Here is a 24,338-nt window from a genome sequence, read left to right on the forward strand (position 1 = left end):
TCCTCAGATCACTTAAACCCAACCGAGTGTTTGCTGCTAACTCCTCACCCATGTCCCCGTCCCCATCGGTTCTCTTCCTCGAGGACCGGCTCCTGATCTCCGGGGCTCCGAGCTGTTTCCTGTCTTTTCTTAGCGGACAGGTTGACCAGCCCGGTGTCCCTCCCTCTGGGAGGCTCTCTTGTCATCTCAGCTCCTCAGGTCCAAGGAGATCTTATTTCATAACCCCTCTGCCTTGTCACCCGCTACACCCAGACCCTGCGTAACAGCCGTTACCGCTCCGTCCACACTGACCAGATTATTCTGGTTTTAAAGGGTAAAGATGTGTGAAGAGGACGTATTTCCAGCCTCTTCAAACAGCATCGTGAATTACAGGCACCCGCCCTCCTGCCCCATCAGGGTGCGGCAATGGACACAGGTGTGCTGTCCGGCCACAGAGACGCCCGGCGGGACCCCAGGGCACACCGCTAAGTGAGAGGAAAGTGCGTAGCTGTGTGATTCCAACGGAACACGTCCGAGGAAGGGCAGGGCGATGGAGACAGGGCAGAGGTGCTGGTTACGGGAGGGGAGGTCGCGTCGGCGGGGTCGTGGATTTGGTTGTGGGCTGTTCCACAGGGGACTGTGCCGGTGGGCAGGGGCCCAGGAATGCACAGCCCGGGAGCGAGCCCTGGTGTAGACTGTGGACTTGGTTAACGCAGGGACAGGCATCTAGTGGCCACACATGCGGAGCTGTGTGCAGACGTGGGGGAGAGGGTGTGCGTGGGGACCCTGTGCTCTGCTCAATTCTGTGGCCCTGGGCTGCTGGACCCGAAGGGTGGGTGTCACAGCGGGGAGGGGCCGAATCACGCGTCGGTGTGAGTAGCGACCTGACGGGACCCTGCGGGATAAACCAGGAAGAAGCAGGAAGTCGCAGAAAGGACATTCGGGGAAACTGAGAGAAACATGAGGACTTCCGACGATGGCAACGCGGCGGCATGGATCGTCCGTGGTGACTAACGCCCCGGGAGGTGCGACGGAGCGGGTGGGTGCAGTGCTGTGGGCTGCGCGCTTTTTCTGTACATCTGGAAATAGTCACGTTAAAAGCTAATTGAAGGAAAATGTGTTCTCCAAGCCAGAAACAATGCTGGAGATCAAAAGGTACACGGTGGATTTCACACAAATATCAAGTTACTGAAGGCAGATGCTTAAATAAAAATACATGCATGCATTGTTTTTTAAAAATATTTTTTATTGATTTTTTTTAGAGGGAGAGGAAGGGAGAGAGAGAAACATCGATCAGCTGCCTCCTGCCCCCCGCCCCCCAGGGATCGGGTGCACAACAGGGCATGTGCCCTGACCAGGAATCGAACCTGGACCTCTCAGTCTGTGGGACGATGCTCCATCCACTGAGCCACACCGGCCAGGCCATGAATACAGTCTTAAAGATGGAGATTTAATTAGAAGGTTGTGTACAGGCGAAAATGTCATCAGGGTGAAATAAAACGTTTGGGTTTTAACCCAACCACACTCTTATTTAAATGTAGACGGTTCATTTCATTGTTCTGCTTGAATCTCCCCTTCAGACTTGTATTAAAATGTACATTGTAGCAACTTTTTCACACTCTCCCTGTGACAGGCTGTACATTGCTTAGACCCACCCCGCCCCGGGGTTGGGCCACCCGCAGACAGAGGGCAGCCGCCTGCCGGGTTCCTGGGTTACAGCCGGTTAGGTCCCTGGGAACGTGCCTTTCCCTCTGTGTCCGCTGGGACCCTTTGTCCTACACAGGGACTGTAAGAACAGTGTACCCCCCCCCCATGACTGGAGGGAGATTGTCCACCCTCTGGGCTGTGCCCCGACCCCCTGGCTCATTTCTCAGGCACGGGGAGCCCCACCCTGCAGCCCAGGGCTCCACGTGGGCTCCAGTCGGGAACGAAGCCGCCTCGGTTACCTGGTGCTTCGTTTTGTGCTCAGTCTCCGGCACTTACCTCCCTGCTGCGGGGTTCCCATTGTCGTAAGTGTAGGGGCCCCTCGGTCTCCCGAAAGGCCTGAATGTCTGCTCCCAGGAACCGGCCTCTAACTCGGCTCCCTGGAGAAGGTCGCCGGGGCCCCTCCTCCTCCGGCTCGGACCCTCGTCCCGGGCTTCTGCCAGGTGCTCTGGCCTTTAATTAAAAGGCAAGTGTGTGGTTGCCTCTCAGAAGGCAGGACGTAATGAAGTCAGTAAACAGGTGGGTGTTCGGGCCGGAGCAGCCAGCGTGGGAGCGTCTCGGCGCGGTCACGGCGCGGAGCAGCTGGCCCCGGGCCCCTGCGCGCCACCGAGGGGGACAGGTGTTCCCGCCAGCACGCCGGGACCCGGGTCCTAAGGCACCTGAGAACGGAAAACAGATGCCTTCCTGTGGGCCCTGAAACGTTACCGCAGAAAAGTGCCCCCCAAAGTGTACCACGTAAACGTGGGGTACGTGAGTCATCAACAGGGATGGGTAGAAAAGATCTGTCCTGCTTGGTAGATGAGGTGATTCGTGAGGCTACACACGGCCCCAGATCTCTGAAGGCGATGCCGGGAGTCAAAGCAAAACAATGCAGAATGTGAGATGTTTTAAGGGACTTTCTCTCCTTCACGGCCCACGGTGTCTAAGCAGAGTCCGTCAGTACAAGGGAGCGTCCTGTAGTCTAAGAAATACCGTCGGGAAGGAGATTCCTCAGTCGTTCTTGAAGAACTAGCCCCCCTCCTCCGTGGACTCACAGAACGCAGAAGACCTCCATGTCCACAAATTCCAATCCTCTGTACGTTTTTTTATCCTGTGAAATGATCCATAGTTGGTAAAATAATAATTAGGAGTTTCAGTTTAACAGTTCAGTGAATGGAGAGTATAAATTCTGTTGAAAGCTCATGTCGAATCCCATAATATTTACACGGAGAGACTGGCGATGTGGTTTCTGTTCGCCACTGTTTAGGTCCACATTCTGAAGGGAACAAGGTCACACATTCACTCCAACATTGTATTCGCTGTGCACTTGACACGTACCCGATGTAACTCTTAGATGGAAAATCGCCAAGCAGTATTTTCACGTGATAACTCTTCCCGAACACTTTTTTCTCCAAATGTTTGAGAAAGCTTGCTTTCACACCAGTCTTCTGGGGTGCTCATGAACACACAGGAAGAAAAAATATGTATCTTGTTTGGACAAAAATGTTAATAGGTGAGGAACACCTGCTTCATGTGGGTGGAGCCAAAGCGCTAAATGATACTGAGGCTTTGATACGTCACTGCTGCAGGAGAAAGGTAGCTGGTATTTCCAAACTGGGGGTCCTCTGACACCCAGAGTCTGTGAGCAAATCCAGGAGTCGTCACCTCCCACATCCAGTCCTCTCAGAACCTGCACTCAGTGTGGCATTTTATACTCACCGTCCAGAGTCTTCATCCTCAATCTGTCTCCCAAACTGGATTCTTTCCTACAGCCCCGCCGCCTCTAATACATTCATTCTCGGGGGGCCAATGGGTGCCCTCCCGCATTCCTGTCTTCCCCTCACCAGGTCAGCTCCCCACAGAGACTCCCCCACAGCCGCCCACTACATGCACCTCATTGCATCACAACCACTGTTTATATCTTTTTCTTTTAATTCTTTTTCTTTATTGATCTTAGAGAGAGAGAAAGGGAGAGGGAGAGAGAGATGGAAACATTGATGAAATGCCCTGGCCGGTTTGGCTCAGCAGTTAAAGCGTCGGCCTGTGGACCAGAGAGTCCCAGATTTGGTTCCCACTAAGGGCAGATACCTTGGTTGCGGTTTGTCCCTGGCCCCAGTTGGGGTCATGTGGGTGGCAGCCAGTCGATGTGTTTCTCTCACATCAATGTTTCTCTCTCTCTCTCTTCCTCTCTCTCTCCCTCCTGCTCTATCTGAGGATGGATGCAAAAGTGTCCTTGGGTGAGGATTAAAAAAAAAAAAAAACCATTGATAAGAGAGAACATCAACTGACTGCCTCCTGCATGTCCCCCACTGGGGATCGGGCCCACAACCTGGGCTGTGCCCTGACCGGGAATCAAACCAGCGACCTGTTGGTACAGGGTCAATGCTCAGCCACGGAGCCACACTGACCGGGCCACCGTCTCTTTCTTCACTATCTGTCTCAGCCACTGGCATCCAAACCCTGTTCAAAGCTGAATCTCCAGGACCTGCACCATCTAATATATGTCAGTGACTCGAAGATTTCTTGAAAAAGCCAGTAACATATTTCACTTATTTGAGAATCTTTCTTAACATGACAGCAACATTCCTTTATGAAAACACCCGTGAAAGGTGACGGTGTCAGCCCGGAGCTCTGAAGGGCCCGTCGACGTGGAGACTGTTCTGGGCGCCCCGCCTGTGCTGGGAAGTGTCGTCACCGAAACATTTCTGTCCTTGTTGTGCAGTAGGTCTCACCAGGCCCCTTCCTTGGCCGACGCAGAGCTGGCAGACACAAAGGTGTGTATCAGATGATATCCAGACTGTTCAGTTATGAGCGTGGGTGACAGGCTTTAAATAGGACTGAGCTTGAGGAGGTAGCTCCAAGGTCTCACGGGAGTTCGTTATTTTTGAAACTCATACGTTTTTATCAGAGGGAGAAGCTCCCAGATTATTTCTCTTCAGAGTGCAGGTCAAATGCACCTGCACAGGTCAGCGACAGCCCCCGGCAGAGCTGTTGGTTTCTATAACCAATCATGGTCTGCACGGTAATTACACGTGTGTTCCATATTCACACAACACTGCAGGTGAGTGTGTCTTAACCCTGATGGCCGTGTTAGGAGGAAATTCCATGATTTGAGCTTAAACAATAAATAAGCTTTAAAGCCTCAAGTGTGTATAAACTGACTCGTGATTGGGTATTAGCCTTCAGGAGCGGTTTTTGTGATTGGCCTTTAAAGATATAGGTGCCTCCACGTGTGCTTGCCAAGGGTTCAACCATCTCTCCCATGGAATCTCCACAAGGTTTATGAGGCTGATATGAAAACTTGAACCAATCCAGATTTATTCGGATGTAGTAAAATAACATGAAAAGCAAACAGAAACAGTTTAAGGTGCAGACTATTCCTATGAATAATGTACCCGATTACGGGAACGGTGTATGAGCAGGACCTGGGCCGGGAGACCACCTGAAGGAGAGGGGGTTCCCGGTGCTCTGAGGGACAGTTTCTCGCGGAGACAACGCTCTGTGTTCACGTAGTCTCCTCCATCCCTACAGGGCCAGGCCTTCATGTGCAAATGCATTTTTTAAAATTTTACCTGTTAAACTCATATTTGTTCAATACTGAATTTTTGCTGTTACCATGACTAACTGAAAAACTGTAATCATTGCATTTTCAATTCTATTGTCAGTAATAGAATTGGGGATGTTCTTGAATTTTTTAACTTGGCACACCTGCCTTCATCCAAACATGTCCCTATTCTAATAGAACGATATTCTTGAAAGTCTCGAGGATTAAGTCATCATGCGCCTCATTAGCGGAGCAGACCTAGATGGCGCCTGTTTATTCATGTATTAGCCCAAGTACGTACCTAAAAACAGACACCCTTCCTGTTCAGACAGAAGACAGACGTGTGCGCTGTGGGGCTGTGGGGCGTGAAACGCACCCACCCACCTGCCTCCGTCCTCTGGGACCCCGCAGCCTCTTCACCAGGTGCGTGTTCCTGCCCACGCGCACCCCAGACGGCTGAGTCATTCTGCACAGGATCGTGCCCACGTCACCCCCTCTTCCCACTCACCTTGCTTGTTCCGCCGGATGGCGACTGCAGCCCACAGATCCCGGTTCCCGTAGCGAACAACCGCGAGCACAGCACAGCCTGGACTCGGAAGTCTCAAGTGGTCAGGGTGACACATGCGGCCTGCATGTCCGAGCTCCGTCTAGACGACGTGTCTGCAGCAGCAGGGACCGTCGGGCCACTGGAAAGGTGCTAGGACTTCACCGAACTCCGTGTAGATTTTGGGTAAGGGAAGTTGTGAATGAAATCACAGAGAGAAAAGCAGCCAGACCCAGAAAAAGTGGGCGCAGACCTGCAGCCCCCCATACTCTGAGGATGCAGCCAACACTCTGGGGGGCAGGACAGCGGACTTTGACATGAAAGAGCTGTTTTCCTTGTTAATCTTGAATGAACATTTGAAATTAAAATGCCGAGTACCTGCCCTCTACAGAATCCCCGTCCGAGGTCCCAGGCTCTGAATTATCAGAGGGCCATCTGGCGGCCCAGGCTGTGCCAGGAGCCTCTGGTCTCCAGGACCCTGAAATTGGACCAGTCAGATGTTTCCAAGGTGCGCTGGGGACCCAACTGGAGTTGTACACACAGAGAAAAACGTATGTTCCAGAAATGTTTGCTATGACTATAGCACGGTATTTTTATTTTAATCCTCACCAAGGATATTTTCCCACTTATCTTCAGATAGCCTGGGATGGGGAGAAAGAGAGAGAGACATTGATATCTCATTGACTGATTGCCTCCCCCACAACCCTGACCAGGGCGGGACCGAATTTCAACCGAGGTACATGCCCTTGACCAGAATGGAACCTGCGACTCCTTGGTCCACAGGCTGACACTCTAACCGCTGAGCCAAACTGGCCAGGGCACAGCACAGTATTTAGTGAAATCATGAGACAGTGTAGCTCATTTGTGGGCACCAGTGCACCCAAGGGCTTGTTGACCAGCATGTGGACAGGGCGAGTTGCAGAAGGTGAAGTGAGGAGCCAGGCTCCGAGCGCCCTGTACCACTGTGAGCCCAGGGCAGCACGGAGCGTGGGCACTGACAGGACTTCGGGGTGCGGGCAAGCAGAGCAGGAAGGACCCTCGGGAAGAACGCGGATCTCTGTCCTTCATTAAGGATGTGGTGGTGGCCGGTGTGGCTCAGGGGCTGAGCGTCCACCCTGCACCAGGTCTCCGGTTGGATTCCCGATCAGGGCACACGCCCAGGTTGTGGCCCCGATCCCCAGTGGGGGGCATACAGGAGGCGGCCAGTCAGTGTTCGCTCCCACTAATGTCTCTATCTCTCCCTCTCCCTTCCTCTCTCTCTAGTATCAATAAAGGAAAAATAGTTTAAAAAATGAAGGATGAGGCTGCCTTCGAGGCTTTCGTTGTTTAAGGCCTAAAACATAAAATGAGAATAACACTTCAGGGTATGTCTTATCTTTCAGTAGAGTCACTTTTTAAATGAAAACAACTTAGTAATCTTTGTAAATCACTTCACGGGGATGTCTTTCCCCAAGTCCGGGCCGCGGAGGTCGGGTGATGGGCTCGCAGGGGCGGCGGGCACCGACGGCGGGCGGCCTCCGGGCACCGCGCTCAGGGGCACCCCCGGCCCGGAAACCTCCGCTGTCACCCTCCGCCGCTGGCGCTGCGCGCTGACCCGGAGGCTGCCTTTATCGGGGGCTCTCCCCCTCCGAGGGGCCGACCTGTGAGTCCCAGGGGCAGGCGGGGGCGGTGCCGGCCGCTAGTCGTCCGAAGCCGAAGGGCGCACAGAGGCTCCCACTGAAGACGGCAGCGCGCGGCGTGGGCCCTGGTGCGCCGCGGTTCCCCGACACTGAGCGTGGATTGGCCTTCACGGGGCCGTGGAGTGCGCTGCCTGCGGCCCGGCCAGCGTTTGGGGAGCACCCCTCTGGGCTCACGGGGTCTCGAGGTCCCCGCTCATGCGGTGACCATCGCGGAGACTGCACGTGGCGGCCTGGACGGTGGCCGCCCCACAGCGCACGTGTTTCTGCCACGTGGCCCCACAGACAGCTCTGGGGCCGGGCTGTCGCTGGGGTGCGGGCTGACTGCGGAGTCCCCCCTCCTGGCGCCCGGCTGTCGCTGGGGTGCGGGCTGACTGCGGAGTCCCCCCTCCTGGCGCCCGGCTGTCGCTGGGGTGCGGGCTGACTGCGGAGGCCCCCCTGGCGCCCGGCTGTCGCTGGGCTCGCAGGCTCCCTTCCCCGCCCGCAGCGGCCCCGGAGGGCTGGGCTCGGCGCCCCCCTCGCGCTCACCGCCGGCGGGGAGCAGTGGCCTTTGTCCCCCGTCCGGAGCCTCCAGGGACACGGCTGTGCTGCGGGAACGCGGGCCTCGCGCTGTCCAGGGACCTCCACTCGCAACCCCGCGTGGGCCGGGAGGGGGACGCGGGACCAGCGGGGGACGCAGCCCGGCCAGGGCACCCGGTCGGGAGGGCGCAGCTGTGTGCGGGGCCACGCGGTCCGGCGGCAAGCAGGGGCCCCGGAGCGGGCGACTCTCCCCGGGTGAGGCGGCCTTCAGGGCCTGAGAAGTGAGGACCTGGGCGGCTGGACAGAGGCATGATCCCCTGCCAGGGACGTCTTCCCCCGACGCAGGGACGTCCTCCCCCGACGCAGGGACGTCCTCCCCCGACGCAGGGACGTCGTCCCCCGACGCAGGGACGTCGTCCCCCGACGCAGGGACGTCCTCCAATGATGCAGGGACGTCCTCCCCCGACGCAGGGACGTCCTCCAATGATGCAGGGACGTCCTCCCCCGACGCAGGAACGTCCTTCCCCTGACGCAGGGACGTCCTTCCCCTGACACAGGGACGTCCTCCTCCGACGCAGGGACGTCCTCCAATGACGCAGGAACGTCCTCCCCCGACGCAGGGACGTCCTCCTCCGAAGCAGGGACATCCTCCCCTGACGCAGGAACCTCCTCCAATGACGCAGGGACGTCCTCTCCCGACGCAGGGACGTCCTCCAATGATGCAGGGACGTCCTTCCCCTGACGCAGGGACGTCCTCCTCCGAAGCAGGGACGTCCTCCCCTGACGCAGGAACCTCCTCCAATGACGCAGGGACGTCCTCCAATGACGCAGGGACGTCCTCCCCCGACGCAGGGACGTCCTCCAATGACGCAGGGACGTCCTCCCCCGACGCAGGAACGTCCTTCCCCTGACGCAGGGACGTTCTCCTCCGAAGCAGGGACGTCCTCCCCTGACGCAGGGTGAGAAGCAGAGCGGGAGCTCCTCGGAGGCTCAGAGCCGGTTCCGGAGCTCAGAGCGGGGCCAGAACCAGCGCTGCCGCCGGGAAGGGGCTCGGAGAGCCAGCGTTTTGGCTGAGGGGACCCAGACCCTGCCAGCACACCCCACTCGTGACTGTGACCCCGCTGCGCTCTCGCACTCGGGCAGCAACCACACTCTCACGCGGGGACGCAGGCAGGGCAGTCGCGAAGTCAGTAGCTTCCCACTGTGCTCCCTCCGCCAGGGTCTCTGTGGGGCGGGGCGGAACCTCCGGTGCCCGAGGCTCTGAGCCTGAGCACCCCGGTCTGCTCCACGCCCAGCCTCCGCCCTGAAGTGGGGGCCGGGCCGGCACGGGGTTCGGCGGCAGCGCCCCCCCCCCCCCCCCCCCCGGTGCTGGAGGCCGGCAGCGATGGGTCGGGCGCACCTGCAGCCCCAGCGCCACACCCCGCACTGGTTCCGTGTCCCCCGGGGCCGGAGGACCCCCGGCTCCGCTCCCCCCGGAGGAGTCACCGGAAACGCTCGGCCCCTTCTCGTGACAGCGCCTTCGCCCTCGTCTTCGCCCGCTGGTCAGTGAGGTGCCCCGCCAGCCTCACACAGGACACAGGCACAACTGCGAGTCGCCCACACGGAGGCCGGTCCTCCTCTGACTGGACCGTCTGCGACGGGAGAGGTCCGCGCCCCTGAGGAATGCCAGGCACCCGGGTGTGAGTGATTCTGGGCCCACGAGACGGTGCCAAGTGGTGAGGCCGGTGGATGCCGAGGTGCTCCCGACAGCGGCCTGTGTCCCTGGTCCTTGGGGCACACGCCCAGGCCCCACGCTGGGCATGGCTGGCCTCTCCCTTCTCTCTTTTTTTTTTATCCTCACCCGAGGACATTTTTTCATTTTTTGTTCAGGTAGAGTGGGAGGGAGAGAGAGGAACAGAGAGAGAGGAACATCGATGTGAAAGGGACACATCGAGTGGTTGCCACCCGCACGACCGACCAGGGCCGGGGACAAACTGCAACCGAGGTACGCGCCCTTAGCGGGAACCGAACCCGGGTCTCTCAGGACCGCAGGCCGACACTCTAACCGCTGAGCCAAACCGGCCAGGGCCGGCCTCTCTCTTCTCACAGGGCAACTGTGCCACGGGGCGGGCCGGAGATGGCAGGGCCTCCTCGCCCACCCCGCTGAAAGGCAGGTCGTCTGCATTTCAACAGCAGCGGAGACTCTGATTATTTTTGCACCACTCACAGCACTTTGCAATGAAATACTCGTTTGATTGATGTGCCGTGGGTGTCGCCGGGGTTTCTGAAGAGAGCTGAGCTCCGGAGAGACTCGGTCGGTTCCCTGGCACAGCTGGCCCCGCTCCCCGGGGACCATACCGAGATCTGGCGGAGATGCCAGGAGATGGCCGAGCTGGTGTGCATACCGTCATTAATGTCCTTCATCGTGGGAAGACGGGCAGCGTCCCTTCCTTGAACTGTGAAAACCAGAGAACAGCACCCACCCTGGGGGCGGGAGGCTGGGGCCTTCCAGGGTGTGCTTTCCCCTCCTTGTGTGGTTTCCACTTGAAGCATTCATCAGCGCTCCCACCTCGGTCATGGTTACACGTTGAGAGCCCCTGACAATGGGACAGTGGCCAGTTCTTCCCGAGCGATTGAGCTCCAGGGGGAGAAAGCCCCACGCTCCCCACAGGTCTCCCTGGGCCCCGGAGGCCACGGGCCGTCCCTGCAGTCTGCACGCCAGTCTTATCCTTCTGGAACCATGGAACAAGGTGGCCCACGAGCCACGCCGAACCTTTACCATCAGATACACGTTACCCGTTAAAGCCAACGATGCCGCTGTGATTCACTGCTGGGTGTTCACACCTACTTTCATCCTGAGCACTTCCCACGTATAGGAAAATACATCTGCAACATGAATGCGCAGACACGAGCGAGGTGTGGCCACTCATCGGTGCCTGTAGACGAGAAGGAGAAAAGACGCACAGTGATGAGGGGGTGCAGAGGGTGCGGTCCCATGGAAAACCTTTCGGGAACTTACTGGGGGAGGGGGCAGAGGAAGAGCCTGGGGACACCAGGGCAGGGGAGGTCGGGGCCTTTAAAGGTGGGATCGGATCGGGTCAGCTGGAGGCTTTGCCAAGGAGAACACAGAGCGGCCTGTGGATGGGAGCATCAGGGTGGTTCTGAGGGCGGGGAGATTTGGGGAAACAGCTCTCAAGTTCTTCGCTGGAACCGTGCGGTTCCCACAATGCGCCTTCTGGGGCGAGAACCCCTGCGGGTGCCCGCAGCCAGTACGCTGGGCTCCTGCTGTGTGCACCTCTGAGCTGAGCACGTGTGCCTGACCCAGTGTGACAGTGACAGCGTGAGGAGGCGACAGCGGTGCCCATGTCCCAGGAGAGGGAGGCACTGAAGGTGACCCGCAGGGCAGGGTCCTTAACCCAGGGACTGGGAGGGGGAGAGTGGGTTCTGCTTGGGGGGCTGGCCCACCGCCGGGTCGAAGGCAGAGCCGAGGGAGCTGGAAACGAGTGCGGAGCACGGTTGGCGGACTGGAGTGTTTTTGTTTATTGTTTGATTGTTGAAAGTATTACGGATGCCCCGTTCCCCCCACTGACCCCCTCCTTCCCACTCCCACCCCACCTGCTTTTCCCAACCGAAAGTCTTGTCCATGGCTTGTGCACGTAAGTTCTCCGGAGTGTTGTAAGAGCCTGAGAAGAACACAGCGAGGCCTGCTAAAGAGGAGGCAAATTGACGGGGAGATAGGTCGCCCCAGAAAACATCCCTGTGTGGCCACCGCAGGGTCACCAAAGGCCCTGGTCACCTGGACCACAGCACCGTCCAGATTTCTCACAGCCCGCCTGGGAGTGGTGACCCCGGCTGTGTCTAGGGCCTGAGTACCATTGCCCCCTCCCCAGGCAGCCAGGGGCAGCTGACCCTGTGTGCACCCAGCCCTGCATGCCCGCCTTCAACTCCGACCGGGTTGGAATGGGCGGTCAGTGAGCACAGCGTTAGGGATGACTGTCGGGCCTCAGAGGTGGAGGACCAAGTGGGCGGGCTGCAGGGGCGAGGGGAGCGGGAAAGGGCAGTGTGAGTATGTGAAGACCCGGAGCCCTGGGCCTGTGCGCTGATACACCGGGAAGCAGAACCGGAGCTCACTAGGAGGAGAGCAGCATGAGGGCTGTATTCCAAGGTGAAGGTCCCCAGACGCAGTACCGGTCAGCTCAGCTCACCGGGCTTGATCTTTAACTTCCCCCTTTTAACGTTCAGTTTGTTCTTTTTGAGAAATATCTATTTCATGTAACCGAACCAAACCCATGGGTCTGGTTTTTTGTTTGTTTTGTTTTGTTTTCTGTTTCTATTTAATCGATAGTATTTAAACCAGATTGGCGGGGATTACACCCAGGAGAACTGTGATGTGAACCATCGCTGACTGTTAGTTATGTGGTCATTTCCCCTAAAGTAATTCGCAGGGAGTCCCCTGAGTCCTGGGGAAGTAAATAGTCAGGTTCCCAAAGTTGGAAGCAAGGTCCCAGCCACTGTATATTCAGCAGAAACGGTGGGGCCTCTGGCTCTTGCTCACCTCGCTCCACGGACAGCAGGAGGAACGAATCTGTCCTGTTAATACCCGAGTTTGAAATGAGTGTCTCATTTCCCTGAGAACCAAGTAAGTCCTCTATAAAAATCTATTAAAAACAAACAAACAAAAAAAAAAAAACAGTAGAAAAAGCATCTGAATCAATAAGCACACTGAAAAGCCCAAGGAGGTCAGAGTTCGGAATCGCATTGGGGACACAGGAAGGGGAGACAAAAACCTCACAGACTACGTCTGACTGAAGAGGATGATCGGTATAGCTTCATCCTGTCTATAAGCAAGAAGTGCACATGGATGAATGACAAACCTAGAAATTCAGGAAACGCTTGTCCCATGTAGAAAACTTTCTTCCTAAAACTGGCCTTCTCTTTCCTACCTGTCCTCCCTGTTCTCAGGATTTGCATTCAGCATCCTGTTACCTGTTAGTCAAGTGAAACCCAAAGCTTTGAACTCCATAATGACGCTTTTAAAAATGATGGGGGATACTAGCACATTTAAACAAAATGCTACATTGCAACTCAGATGATAGCTATCTTCCTATTCTTTAGCAACAAACACAGGACATGTGTATCTATATCTACTAATTCTGAAAGATTTCCCCAAGAAAAATCAGAATAACCATCTGGAATTCAAGACACCTCACAGAAGTGAGCACAGAGCTCAGCCCTGTGTTCGAGTTACAGTCACTGCTTCTGAATTGGGTGACCTCCCTTAAACATCGTAACAACAGTGACTCCAATACCTGACATTGGGACAGCACATGACAGTTCCCACCGAAAACCCCGAGTGGCAAAGTGCATGTTTGGTTTCCCTCATGCATATACATTTGAAAAACAGGCATCCCAAAGCTTCCTATTTATTTTTCTAAAACCGTGTTAATTTCTTGTTTATTTCAGGCATTACTAGAGACTCAAAATTTACTGCGCACTCAGGTTGCAAATTTTACCTTCAACCTTGGATTTTCAGGGAAGTTTTACCACACAGGTAAGAGGGGCGTGGTGTGCTCAGGCAGCGGTGTGTGTCAGGAGAGCCAAGTGTAAATGTCACGGGCAGGTGGACGGTGGCCGCACAGAGGACGGGGAAGCCGTGGGCACCTTAGATTGGAAGCTGGTCCCCACACCAGTGCCCTGCTTTCCTTTGGCAGATGCTTTTAGAATCAAGGGCAAAGAGGAGGAGAATGGACTTTTTCAAAGCAGTAGAGAAAACCGTCACTGCTGTGCTGTGTGAGCCTTAGTGTGTGGGGACAGCAAGGTGATGGTGATGATGATGACAGAATAATAACGGACACTGGTCTGGCCCGAGTGGCTCAGTGGTTGAGCGTCGACCCATGCACTGGGAGGTCCCCGGTTCAATTCCCGGTCAGGACACATGCTCAGGTTGTGGGCCCGATCCCCAGTGGGAGGCATGCAGGAGGCGGCCAATAGATGTTCTCTCTCATCGATGTTTCTGTCTTCCTCTCTCTCTAAAATCAATAAAGTAAATATTTTTTAAAATAAGAAGGACACTGTTTAAATGGCCTGATAGTCGAGGTGACAGACAATTCTGTAAATATTCTTTTCCTTTGATGAGAGAGGAATTTTGTAGCCTCAGTGAAACTTAACAGATTGGAAAGGCCATCCTTCCGAGTTCACCCTCCCTTACAGGATATTTCTCTAAAGACATTACCAATAATTTGGCCCGACACGCAGTGACACCATCCAACCAGGCTTGCATGCCGTTCCATCTCCACCAGCCACTGTGGAGGCTGACTGTTGAAGTCTCAGCCCCATCCCCACTCCCAGATCGAGACTGGTGTCCACGCAGGACTCTAGGTTCCACTATTTCTCACCTCCCCCACCCTCACTCCAGAAGCCGACTCTCGCTTCCCGGCTGTCAGCACTGAAGTGTGTAGCGGAAGCGTGGAGGAAGATTTGTGCCCAGAAGGGATGGTCTCGCGATGCCGAAAACAGCCCACAAGGTGTGATAATGCCCGTTTTGGGGCAAAATCCGCTGCTGTGTCTGCATCTGGCGTGAGCCGATGTCCCTTTAGGGCTTCGCACGTTCTCCTGTCGCAGCGAGAACATTTCAGGGTGGTATGTAGGCCTGCCTGCCGTTTGTTGACTCATTAAGAATATCTCATGCAAAGGTATCTTTAATTATCACAAATGCAGCTCGTTTACCCAAAGAGGCTTCCCAGCGTTTTCCCAGAGAGCCTCGGCATGATCCATGAGAGCACAGCGCAGCGAGGTCTTACTGGCTTTTCTTTACTGCTTTTCCCTCCTGCTTTGAAACATGTAAATCTGTTTAAGCGAACGGAAGGAAAATTAGTATTTAAACCAGCTGATAAATCACATGATTGCATACTGTAAAAGGGCATTTTGCCGAGAGAGATTGGGGTCCTCATGGCCGCGCAGGCAAAGCAGTTCCAGCTCACCGTCTTGAGAACAGACCTGCTTCGGTAAATCTTCTTCCAAGTCCCCTGAAGAAATGAGTCCCTGCTAGGGGAGTTCTGGCTACGAGGCGGTAAAGCACAGAGGCCCGCAGGCTGCGCCGCCTGACACGGAGGAGAGATGGAGCCGCTCGGAGCCCACGAACAAGACTCTTGTTTTAACGAGCGGGATGGTGTAAGTAAAGCTGTTCTTTGGGCTGAAATATGTCTGGATAAGTGCCTCCACTTTTATTTACCTTTCGTACCCAGGCCTCTTAGGCCTGATGGTCCCAGAGTTCGTGTGGATAGAAGCGCTCACTCCTCATTTCTCCTTTATAACCCTGAACGTGTACCCAGCACCTCTGCCGGGAAACCCACGGCACACGCATTACTATCACAGGGACAGTTATTCAAAGGACATGCAAAAACATGCGTTTTCATTACATCTCTGAAACGGACCTCCTCGGCTCTGCAGGTTGGCGTTAGCCTGACAAAACCCATGGAAGCAGCACTGTTCCCTACGCCACGGTGACGGTGCTCGCGGGCGATCAGGCGACAGGCAGGAACTTGTACTCCTGGAAGATTCATGTCCTCCCATCAACATGGGACGTTAATTGATTTGCTACTTTATGAAATGCACCCAGGACGGATTTCCAGGGTGCCATTGTACTGTACTGAGGTCACACAAACTCACTGGAGCGGAGTGGGGCGTGGACACACCTCCCCGCACCCGCCACTTCCTACAGGGAGCTGTAGCCACAAGGAGGCGGCCTTGGCACAGGGACCCTCTCCGTTCCCCCGGGATGATCGGCTCTCCTGACACCCCAGCATGCTGCTGAGCGATGAGCCCTGTTGAAGACATTTAACCACATCCACCCAGCAAAATGCGGCCAGATTCCACGTTTCTTAGACCGCTGCTCTTATTTGTACGTCCGGTGCACCCTCCCTGTTCCATTTCCCTGCCCTTCACCTGCTGAACAACCTCCCCCAACCACACATCACTAAGCCTTTCCTGAAAGCCCATCACACACATTGGAGGAGGAGGGACCTGCCGCTGATGAAAAGGAGAAAACCAAATAAAAGCCTGGGGTTTGGAGTACAGCATTTTGGCCTGGAGATGAATATGTATCTCCAGCATTCCTGGGGATCGCTGACGCTGCTCCAGTGAATCACACCGACGATGACTCCATCCATCACTTCACGTAAGGTTTGCAGATTGGATTTAACGTTGGTCTTCCCACTAGAGTTCATGTTATAAAAGAAAAAGGCCCTTTAGAAAGCTATTAACTTTCGAACATGAACGTAAACACAGTTACCTTCCTTGTCCTTTGCTGGTTTTGCTCTTTGGGGCACAGGACTGGTTCTGAGAGCAGGTGTTAGGTGCTGCCTATTCTCCCAGCGCGTGAGCGCGAGCTGGCTCCTGAACCTCCGTGTCTTGGGGCCGCGTCTCCATCGGGAACATCGCCCTCTCCCCACCCAGGACAGAGCAGTGCAGGTTGGAGTGCTGGGAAAGTCTGTCATTACGACTTTGGAAAGCATTGTTGTACACCAATCAAGTATTATCAGAAAAGTAAACCGTGAACGATCCACCTATCTCTATGCTCTAATTTTGGAAATATAAGTAGCTTTTGATTTCTATCGCAGTACAGGCCGTTTTTGTAGTATAACATTAAAATGAGTTTATTTTATACCCAGCTGTATGAAACCTTACCAGGTTCAGTGTAAAGAAAGAAATAGCTTGTCATTTGGGAGTTACCATCCTCACACATAATGATGAACAGTTGTGAGGAGGACATTTGTACAAAAGCCATAATGCAGACATTTGTGTATGTCTTCTTTAATGATACAGTGGTGCCTAGGGATTTAACCTACAGCCCAGATCCTGCTAAAATCACCCTTATTTTGGCAAACGTGAAGAACCTGTAGAAACATGTTATAACACAGATCCTCCAAAATGGGTAACAGAGAACTGAATTCTTCACTATTTTAATTCTGAATCAAAACAAGCAAAAGGAAACAACTTGTGCCTGAGAAGAAATATACTGTATCTCTAATTAATAACGATATGGTCTTGAATCTGGGTCCAGTTAGCAGTGAGAGGCTCAGTCCCATCCCAGATACCTGAATGGCCTGTAACTTGTGTTCATACGAGCACATATGAATTGCAGATTGTAATGTCATGTCATTTCAGCACAGATTAGGTGTAGAAAACTGTTTACAGTGAATGAAAATGTGATATGTCCATTTGGTTGGATCAGATAACGTCTGCAGGTCAGCTCTTCAAGACCAGTCCCCAGAGGGCCTGGGCACCCTGCCTGTCACTGAGCTGTATCTGGAGAAAGAGCTGCCTACGTGGCTTTGAGCAGTGGGACCCGTGTGAAATAAGAGGAAGCTGAGGAGACGTCAGTCCACCAGGTCGGAGGGAGCGGCTCGAACTGTCGCTCTCAACCTTGTGGGCAGTGTTCATGAACCACTGCAACCTGTGGATGAAAACGAGTAAGCCTTTTATGGCCGAGCTTCTGTTCACATCCATGGTCTGCACAGCCCTACTTCAGCCAAGTGACGGCCTGTCCTGCACGCATGGCCACCGGGGATACTCCAGATGTGCAGCGCAGCCGGTGGGGGCAGAAGGACCAGTGTGCTCAGAACCTGGACAGGAAGACACTCCATCTGTGCCTCAGGCAGCCTGAGCAAAACCGTGGCATGCTTAAATCCACCCGAGGATGTGGGGAGCTCGTCTTCATTCGGATTTCAGTATTTGATACTTTAATGTGTTAATAAAAGTCAATGAATTTTAAGTCCGCAGCATGAACACGTTAGAGAAACTTAACAAAAGCTAAGCCTTCTGTCTGCTCTTCTTTATGTAACACCTGATCACATCCGAAGACTCTATTTCCCCTTTGTACAGTAGCAATCAGTACAGTAGGGAGGGTGACCCCTTAACTCTAAGCGGGGGGCCTCACTTTTTCGATAGCTGGGACGAGGGATGTCCCAAGCACAGGGACAGACCGGTGCACAGACAGCGACGCCCTGGCACTCACGCCCTGCAGGCGGCTCAGTCACTCAGAACTCACTGCACAGAGTGGCCCCGCCGGACAAGCTAAAGGGATCCCATCGCTGACCGGCAGACGTGAACAGTCCAGGCAGGCGATGACCTGAGGACTGTTTAAAAGCGTACATTTAGAACATGGCAGGCACAAGCCGGCAGGGCTCATGAACTGGCAGGTATTATTTTAAGAAGAAAGAGATCCTAATATCGACGAAGCACCTACTGTCCGCAGGTCTCAGGGCTGAGGTGCTTAAAGAGCCCCTCATTGACCCTTCACAAAGATTTGCTGGCGTGGCGCTCATGTCCCTGTCTCCAGGCCACGAAGCTGAGACTCACAGAAGTCACTCGTCCAGGTCACAGCGTCCCGTAGGTGAGAGAAGGAGCGTTCATCCCGGTACTGACGGACGCCAGTCCCGGCTCTTCTTGCCGTTTGACCAGTGAGCTCTTCACTGCAGGACACACACTGCAATGTCTGGGGAAGACACCTCTACACACACCGTGCATATTTATCTGCTTAATTTAAGTGAAGAATATAAAATCAAGCAGCCCCCTGTGAAAAAGAAACCAAACGAATCCACCTTGCCAGCCAGGATTCATTTCGCTTCACTATTTGTTAAGGATCTCTGCTCAGTTTATTGATTCATAACATTTCAAAATTGAACTGAATATTGTAAAATTGTACAAATGCTCTAATAATGTCATATAATCAGAATATTCCTGAATAGCTCAACTTGGCAACTCCCTTAGCACTAAGTTATACTTTTCTTCTTTTCTTTTTCACACTTTGGCAGGACGAGTGTTTTTCCTATGCATTGGGCACTGTTACTGAGTTTCCCTAGTGAGAAGGAGAAGTTAATATTCGTTTTAAATTCTCAAACCACGTTTCTAGTGTGTTTCTAGATTCATTGTTTACATTTTATGAACTATTTTTATCAAAATGGGAAATGTTTGTATTCATAATATTCAGTTAAAAATTGTAAAGACACAAACATATTTATACAGGATGAGCTTAACTTTTTAAGAAAAAAGTAAGTAGAGCCCTGGCCAGTTTGGCTCAGCGGTAGAGCGTCGGCCTGCGGTCCTGAGAGACCCGGGTTCGGTTCCCGCTAAGGGCATGTACCTCGGTTGCAGTTTGTCCCCGGCCCTGGTTGGGTTGTGTGGGTGGCAGCCACTCGATGTGTCCCTTCACGTCGATGTTTCTCTCTCTCTCTCTCTCTCTCTCTCTCTCCCTCCCACTCTATCTGAACAAAAAATAGAAAATGTCCTCGGGTGAGGATTAAAAAAAAAAAAAAAAAAAAGAAAAAAGTAAGTAGAAAAAGAAATAGACCCAGAGACGTAGAAATCAGTATGGTTCAGACTGACAGCCCTCCGAGGAGAGGGGGGGAGGGGTGGATGAGATGAACCAAAGAACTTACATTGCAAGCATGTGTAACCAATGGACATAGACAACAATGCTGGGGGCTGCGAGGGGGCGGGATAGGGAGGAGGGTGTCTAAGGGGGAAAAAGGAGAAACATTTGGAACAAAAATAAATTAATAAAAATTAAAAAAAAAAAATTTTAAAGAAAGATACCAAGCGGTTTCGCTGGTTTGTTCTGGAACAGGGCCTCTGTTTCCGCTGGGGAAGACGCCTGTTCTGATTTGGAGTTTTACGTATGTCTGGTCTATGCTCGCCACGATTCTTTGATGCCGTACATGATTCTCGTAATAGAAAACCACTTACAAACGTCCTCAGTTACATCGGGAGCTCGGTTGCAGACTTGGGCATGGACTAAGGGAGAGAAGTAGTAAATGATGATCTTAAAAGAAAAGCAAACAGCTTAAAACCAAGTTTGCTGTTTAGTCCCACCATTCCCAACTGCGTCCGGGATAAAATACCCCGAAGCCCTGAACCAAACACCTCTCTGCCCCGGGGCCCCCACACCTACGTCACCCCTGGCCTGGGATGTCGTTTACACTGTAGCCACTGGTTGTAGGGGAGCATCGCGAAGCGGGATGTGTGTGTTCGTGGTAAGGAGAATAACTGAACCCCGACAAGCATAACCGTTCGGCTGGGCTGGTAGGACCCGCACTGACGCCGCTTCCACCTTGTGCTGCGCAGGGACGGCGGAGGAGGACGAGGGCGACGACCGGCTGCTGCGCTCGGCGGCCGCCTTCTGGTGGTTCCCGCACATGTGGAGCCACATGCAGCCGCACCTCTTCCACAACGAGTCGGCGCTGGTGGAGCAGATGGCCCTCAACAAGGGGTTCGCGCTGGTGAGTGTGCCCCGCGGGGCGGGGCGCCCAGGAGCTCCTGTCCCGGGACCGCGTTGGGTCGAAAGCACAGAAATCGGGCGGGAACGTCAGACCGTGGGTCTCCCGCGTTAAGGGCGCACGTGGCTTTGTGTGCGCATGTGTGGGCGCGCGCCTGCGCACTTTGGGCCGGGATGTGCAATCCGACGTTTCTGAAAAGTAGGCCCTGGTCAGAAAGCTCCCCGCCCTGTTTTACGGGGGCCGGTTCTTGCTCCTGCGAAGAGCAGCAGCACGTCCTCCGTGGTATTCCTGGCGCCTGCACTAACCGAGCGTCTCAAAGCCGTGCGCAGGGCAAGGCCGGGCGAGGGGTCACTAGAGCCGGGCGGTGCCCGCAGCCCAGCAGGCCCCCTCCTCCCACAGACTCCCTGCCGCCTTCCTCAGTCCCTGGTCAGCACGTGGTCAGAGCGCCTGTGGATCTGCATCCCCAGGGCATTGTGACGACGTGTTCGCCTAGAGAGGCAAAGGGAGAGGCAGCATGCACTGTCTGGGGTGTTTAGGGGAGGGGGGGGGGAGTCACGCAGTACTGTGTGGATGAGCCTTCGGGGCGGGGCCACCTCCAAGTCCCCTAGTCATTTTAGTCTGGTGGTCTTGTCAACCAGTGGTCATTGGCATCAATTCAACACCAACAGGAATATCCAAGGGGGGGTGCGGAGGAGGAGGAAACCTCCTTCAGTGTAAAACAGCTCAGTCGTGACACAGCAACAGGCCCCTCTGGGGCAGACAGGTCTGTGCTGCTCCGGGCTGGGCTGCCGAGCTGGGGTCTGCCCCCCTGGGCCGGTCTGCCCCCCTGTGCCGGTCTGCCGAGCTGCGGTCTGCCCCCCTGGGCCAGTCTGCCGAGCTGGGGTCTGCCCCCCTGGGCCGGTCTGCCCCCCTGTGCCAGTCTGCCGAGCTGGGGTCTGCCCCCCTGTATCGGCCTGCCGAGCTGGGGTCTGCCCCCCTGTATCGGCCTGCCGTGCTGGGGTCTGCCCCCCTGTGCCGGTCTGCTCCGGCCTGGGCCGGTCTGCCGTGCTGGGGTCTGCCCCCCTGTATCGGTCTGCCGTGCTGGGGTCTGCCCCGGCCTGGGCCGGTCTGCCGTGCTGGGGTCTGCCCCCCTGTATCCGTCTGCGGAGCTGGGGTCTGCCCCCCTGTATCGGTCTGCCGTGCTGGGGTCTGCCCCGACCTGGGCCGGTCAGCTCTGGGCTGGGCTGGTCTGCCGTGCTGGGGTCTGCCCCCCTGTATCGGTCTGCCGTGCTGGGGTCTGCCCCGGCCTGGGCCGGTCTGCCGGTCTGGGGTCTGCCCCCCTGGGCCGGTCAGCTCCGGGCTGGGCTGGTCTGCTCCAATGAGACAGCTCAAGTGTTGCAGCTCAGCCAGCCGGCGACAATCTTAGTATTTGGTGCAAAGGGACCGTCCACTCCCAGCACCAGAGGGGAGCGGGTTTATATAGAGGGCCCCCGCCCCGGCCCTTGATTGGTTCACTCTCATGCAAATGAGGGCTCCAAATCCTCAATGTTTGATTGGTCCAATGGAGCCACCCTGATTGGTCGGTGAAGAGGCTGGTGGGGACATAGCTGCATCTCCAATTGGCGGGGAAAGCCTCGGTCCTATTGGCTGAGCCAGGGTTCCAGGGTGGTCAGAGGGCAGACGGGCAGTTCTGAGCGGGCTGCCCCCTGTGCAGAGGGGCCCCCGGCTCTGTTGTGTCTAAATTTGAGCCCAGGGAGCCACCAGGAACCCTTCTTAGGAGGCGTCTTCCTTCTCAGGGTCCACCGTCCTCAGTCCTGCAGTCGTCAGTCCTGCTTTCTTATCATTTTTGCTACGTTCTCCGGGATGCAGGGTTGCTTCCGGCCCAGGGGAAGGGTAGGTACCCTGTTCTAACACCCCAGAGGGCCGAGGCCTGGGGCGGCACAGCAGGCCCTGTGCGGCCGCGCGGGCTGACGTCCCCCACGTGGGCTGCTGGGCCCGCAGCCCACGCCCCGGCCGGCGGGCGGTCGGGTCCCCTGGGCCGTAGCTGGCCGCGCTCTGCGTCGTCCCCGCCCGAGGAAGCCGTTTTGTTCTTCGTCTGCTCTCCTCTGTGAGTGTCTGACCGTCACGACACAGGCACGCTTGGTGACATAAAGCTGAGTAACATTCGAATTTCGACGTCCACACGGGGTGCTGGGGGGCTGGCCCGTGCTCCGGCGGGCAGCTGCCTTTGCAGCCGCAGAGTTGAGGGTCCGAAGGAGACGGTCTGGCCACAGAAGATCAAGTCGTTAGGATGGGACCTTCCCCCGGAAGTGTGCCCACTGCCGCGCCTCTAGCTAGAGCAGCAGCCTTGTCACCGTCTCGGGCAAGAACCCTTCCCCAGGCAGGTGCTGGGGCTTCCTCCGGGTTCCCCAGTGCGGAGGTGGGCAGGAGAGGCCAGCACGGACCGGCCCCGGGAACACCGCCGTCGGAGGGTTTGACACCAGCCGCCCTGTGCGCCCTGCGGCGCTGGGAAGCAGGTCAGGGGCGCGGTCCTCAGGCCCAGGGTCCCAGATGATAAATAAGCCTGTGAGGGTGAGTGGCCCGCGCTGTCTGAGAGCTGAGTCCTGGCCTGCGCCTCGTGGGAGTCTTACGGTGCCGTGAGCACTGCGACCAGCAGTTAGGAGCACGGAGGTCACCGTGGTGCCAGGGTTTGCGTCCTGACTTCATCCACGCTGCTTGGTCTTAAACAAACGTGACTCGGCCTCGGCCTCGTGTCCCGTCTGTGAAATGAGAGCATAGGAACAACCCACTAGGGTTGTTTGGAGGCTCGGAGCAGAGCGGATGGCGACAAGCATTCAGTAGGTGTCAACTAACCAGCTGCTCTTAACCCAGATGGGGTGCAGTCTGTCTTCCTTCAGAAAGCCCAGTCTTTTCCAAAATGTGGGTTTATAAGAATGTTTCTATTTACTGACTCTAGGGAATGTCTAACAAAGTTGCACTGCTTCAGAACATGATATAATTAAGTAAATATTCCCTTTGCAAAACATAAACGTCTGTCCCCACGTCCTCCATGCCCCTGAGGAAGGTGCTGAATTGTCAGGGCAGCTGCCTTGAAAATAAACTGTTTCTCCATGGCCGGACCCTAGCCCACATCACTGCCACTCTAAGGCTTGTTTGGGGCAGGTGGGTGGCACTTTAGATGGGCTGAGCTCACCTGGCTGTGGACGCCCCCTGAAAGGCACGCTGGGCAGGGGAAGACTCCAGCGCGACTGCTCTAAGGCGACGTCCGAAGCCACTGAGCGGCCTCTCAGAACAGTTACGTCTGTGAGTCAGTGTGGCCAAGAGCCCGATGGAAACCTATGAACACAGTTTGTAAACACACATCGGATCATCTGTTGCATAGTCTGAACATCATAACTGAAATGAGTCCACTGGACACACACACTAAAATGACTGTCCTTCTGGAGTCTAGGACGGGTCGAGCAGTGGCCTTCAGAACTTCACCTTGAACTGTGAACACAGAGCAACACTGTGTCCAATCCGAGAGCCAGGAGATGTACCCCTTCCTCCTTACATAACTACCCTCCCGTGTCTGCGTCCAGAGGACAGGACCACCGTTGGCACCACGATGGAGAATGGGCGGGAGGCCCTCCACTGAGGACTGAGTGGGGCCCTGGCCCGTGTCACAGGTGTGAACACAGCTAACTGCTCATGGGAGGTCTCCATGCCTCAGCGTCTCCCCGAAACAGCAGTGATTCCTTTTGCATTCTCCGAACTATCCAGCTTTTAGGTAATTAATTTACATCAGCCCGAGTGCTGACCGAAAGCACTGGACCAGATAATGCCCCGATCAATTCCAATTCTAAAGCTCGGTGATCACCGGCAACGCCGTCCAGACTGGGAATGGACATCTCGAAACCCTCATCGGGCTGCAGTCGAAGCAGTTATAGAAAGAGATTCTCACACTAAACGACCAATTTATACTGAGAAAAAACGCCAAGTGTTTAAATCTCTTTTCTATTTCATCCTGACATCCGTCACTGTGCCTCGGTGACCCTGGCCGTCGGGATTTGTCAGGGCAGCACAGCGGTTCTCCACTCACAAAAGCGAGTCTAATGGCAGGCTAGCTCCCTGTCGATGTTTCAAAACTGGTTAAACCATCAACCAAGATAGTTTTATTT

General features: G+C 55.1%; 1 protein-coding gene across 1 annotated transcript in view; it reads left to right on the forward strand.

The window, feature by feature from the left end:
• LOC118615852 (bifunctional heparan sulfate N-deacetylase/N-sulfotransferase 4) overlaps nt 1-24,338 on the forward strand; it is a 133,157-nt gene that overhangs the window by 42,525 nt on the left and 66,294 nt on the right. The window contains exons 2-3 of the mRNA XM_036241099.1: nt 13,388-13,475; nt 20,048-20,202. Coding sequence (XP_036096992.1) covers nt 13,388-13,475; nt 20,048-20,202 — 243 coding nt within the window. The remainder of the gene's footprint in view (nt 1-13,387; nt 13,476-20,047; nt 20,203-24,338) is intronic.

This window comes from Molossus molossus, unplaced genomic scaffold (genome assembly GCF_014108415.1).
Source record: "Molossus molossus isolate mMolMol1 unplaced genomic scaffold, mMolMol1.p scaffold_m16_p_4, whole genome shotgun sequence".
Lineage (NCBI taxonomy): Eukaryota > Metazoa > Chordata > Mammalia > Chiroptera > Molossidae > Molossus > Molossus molossus.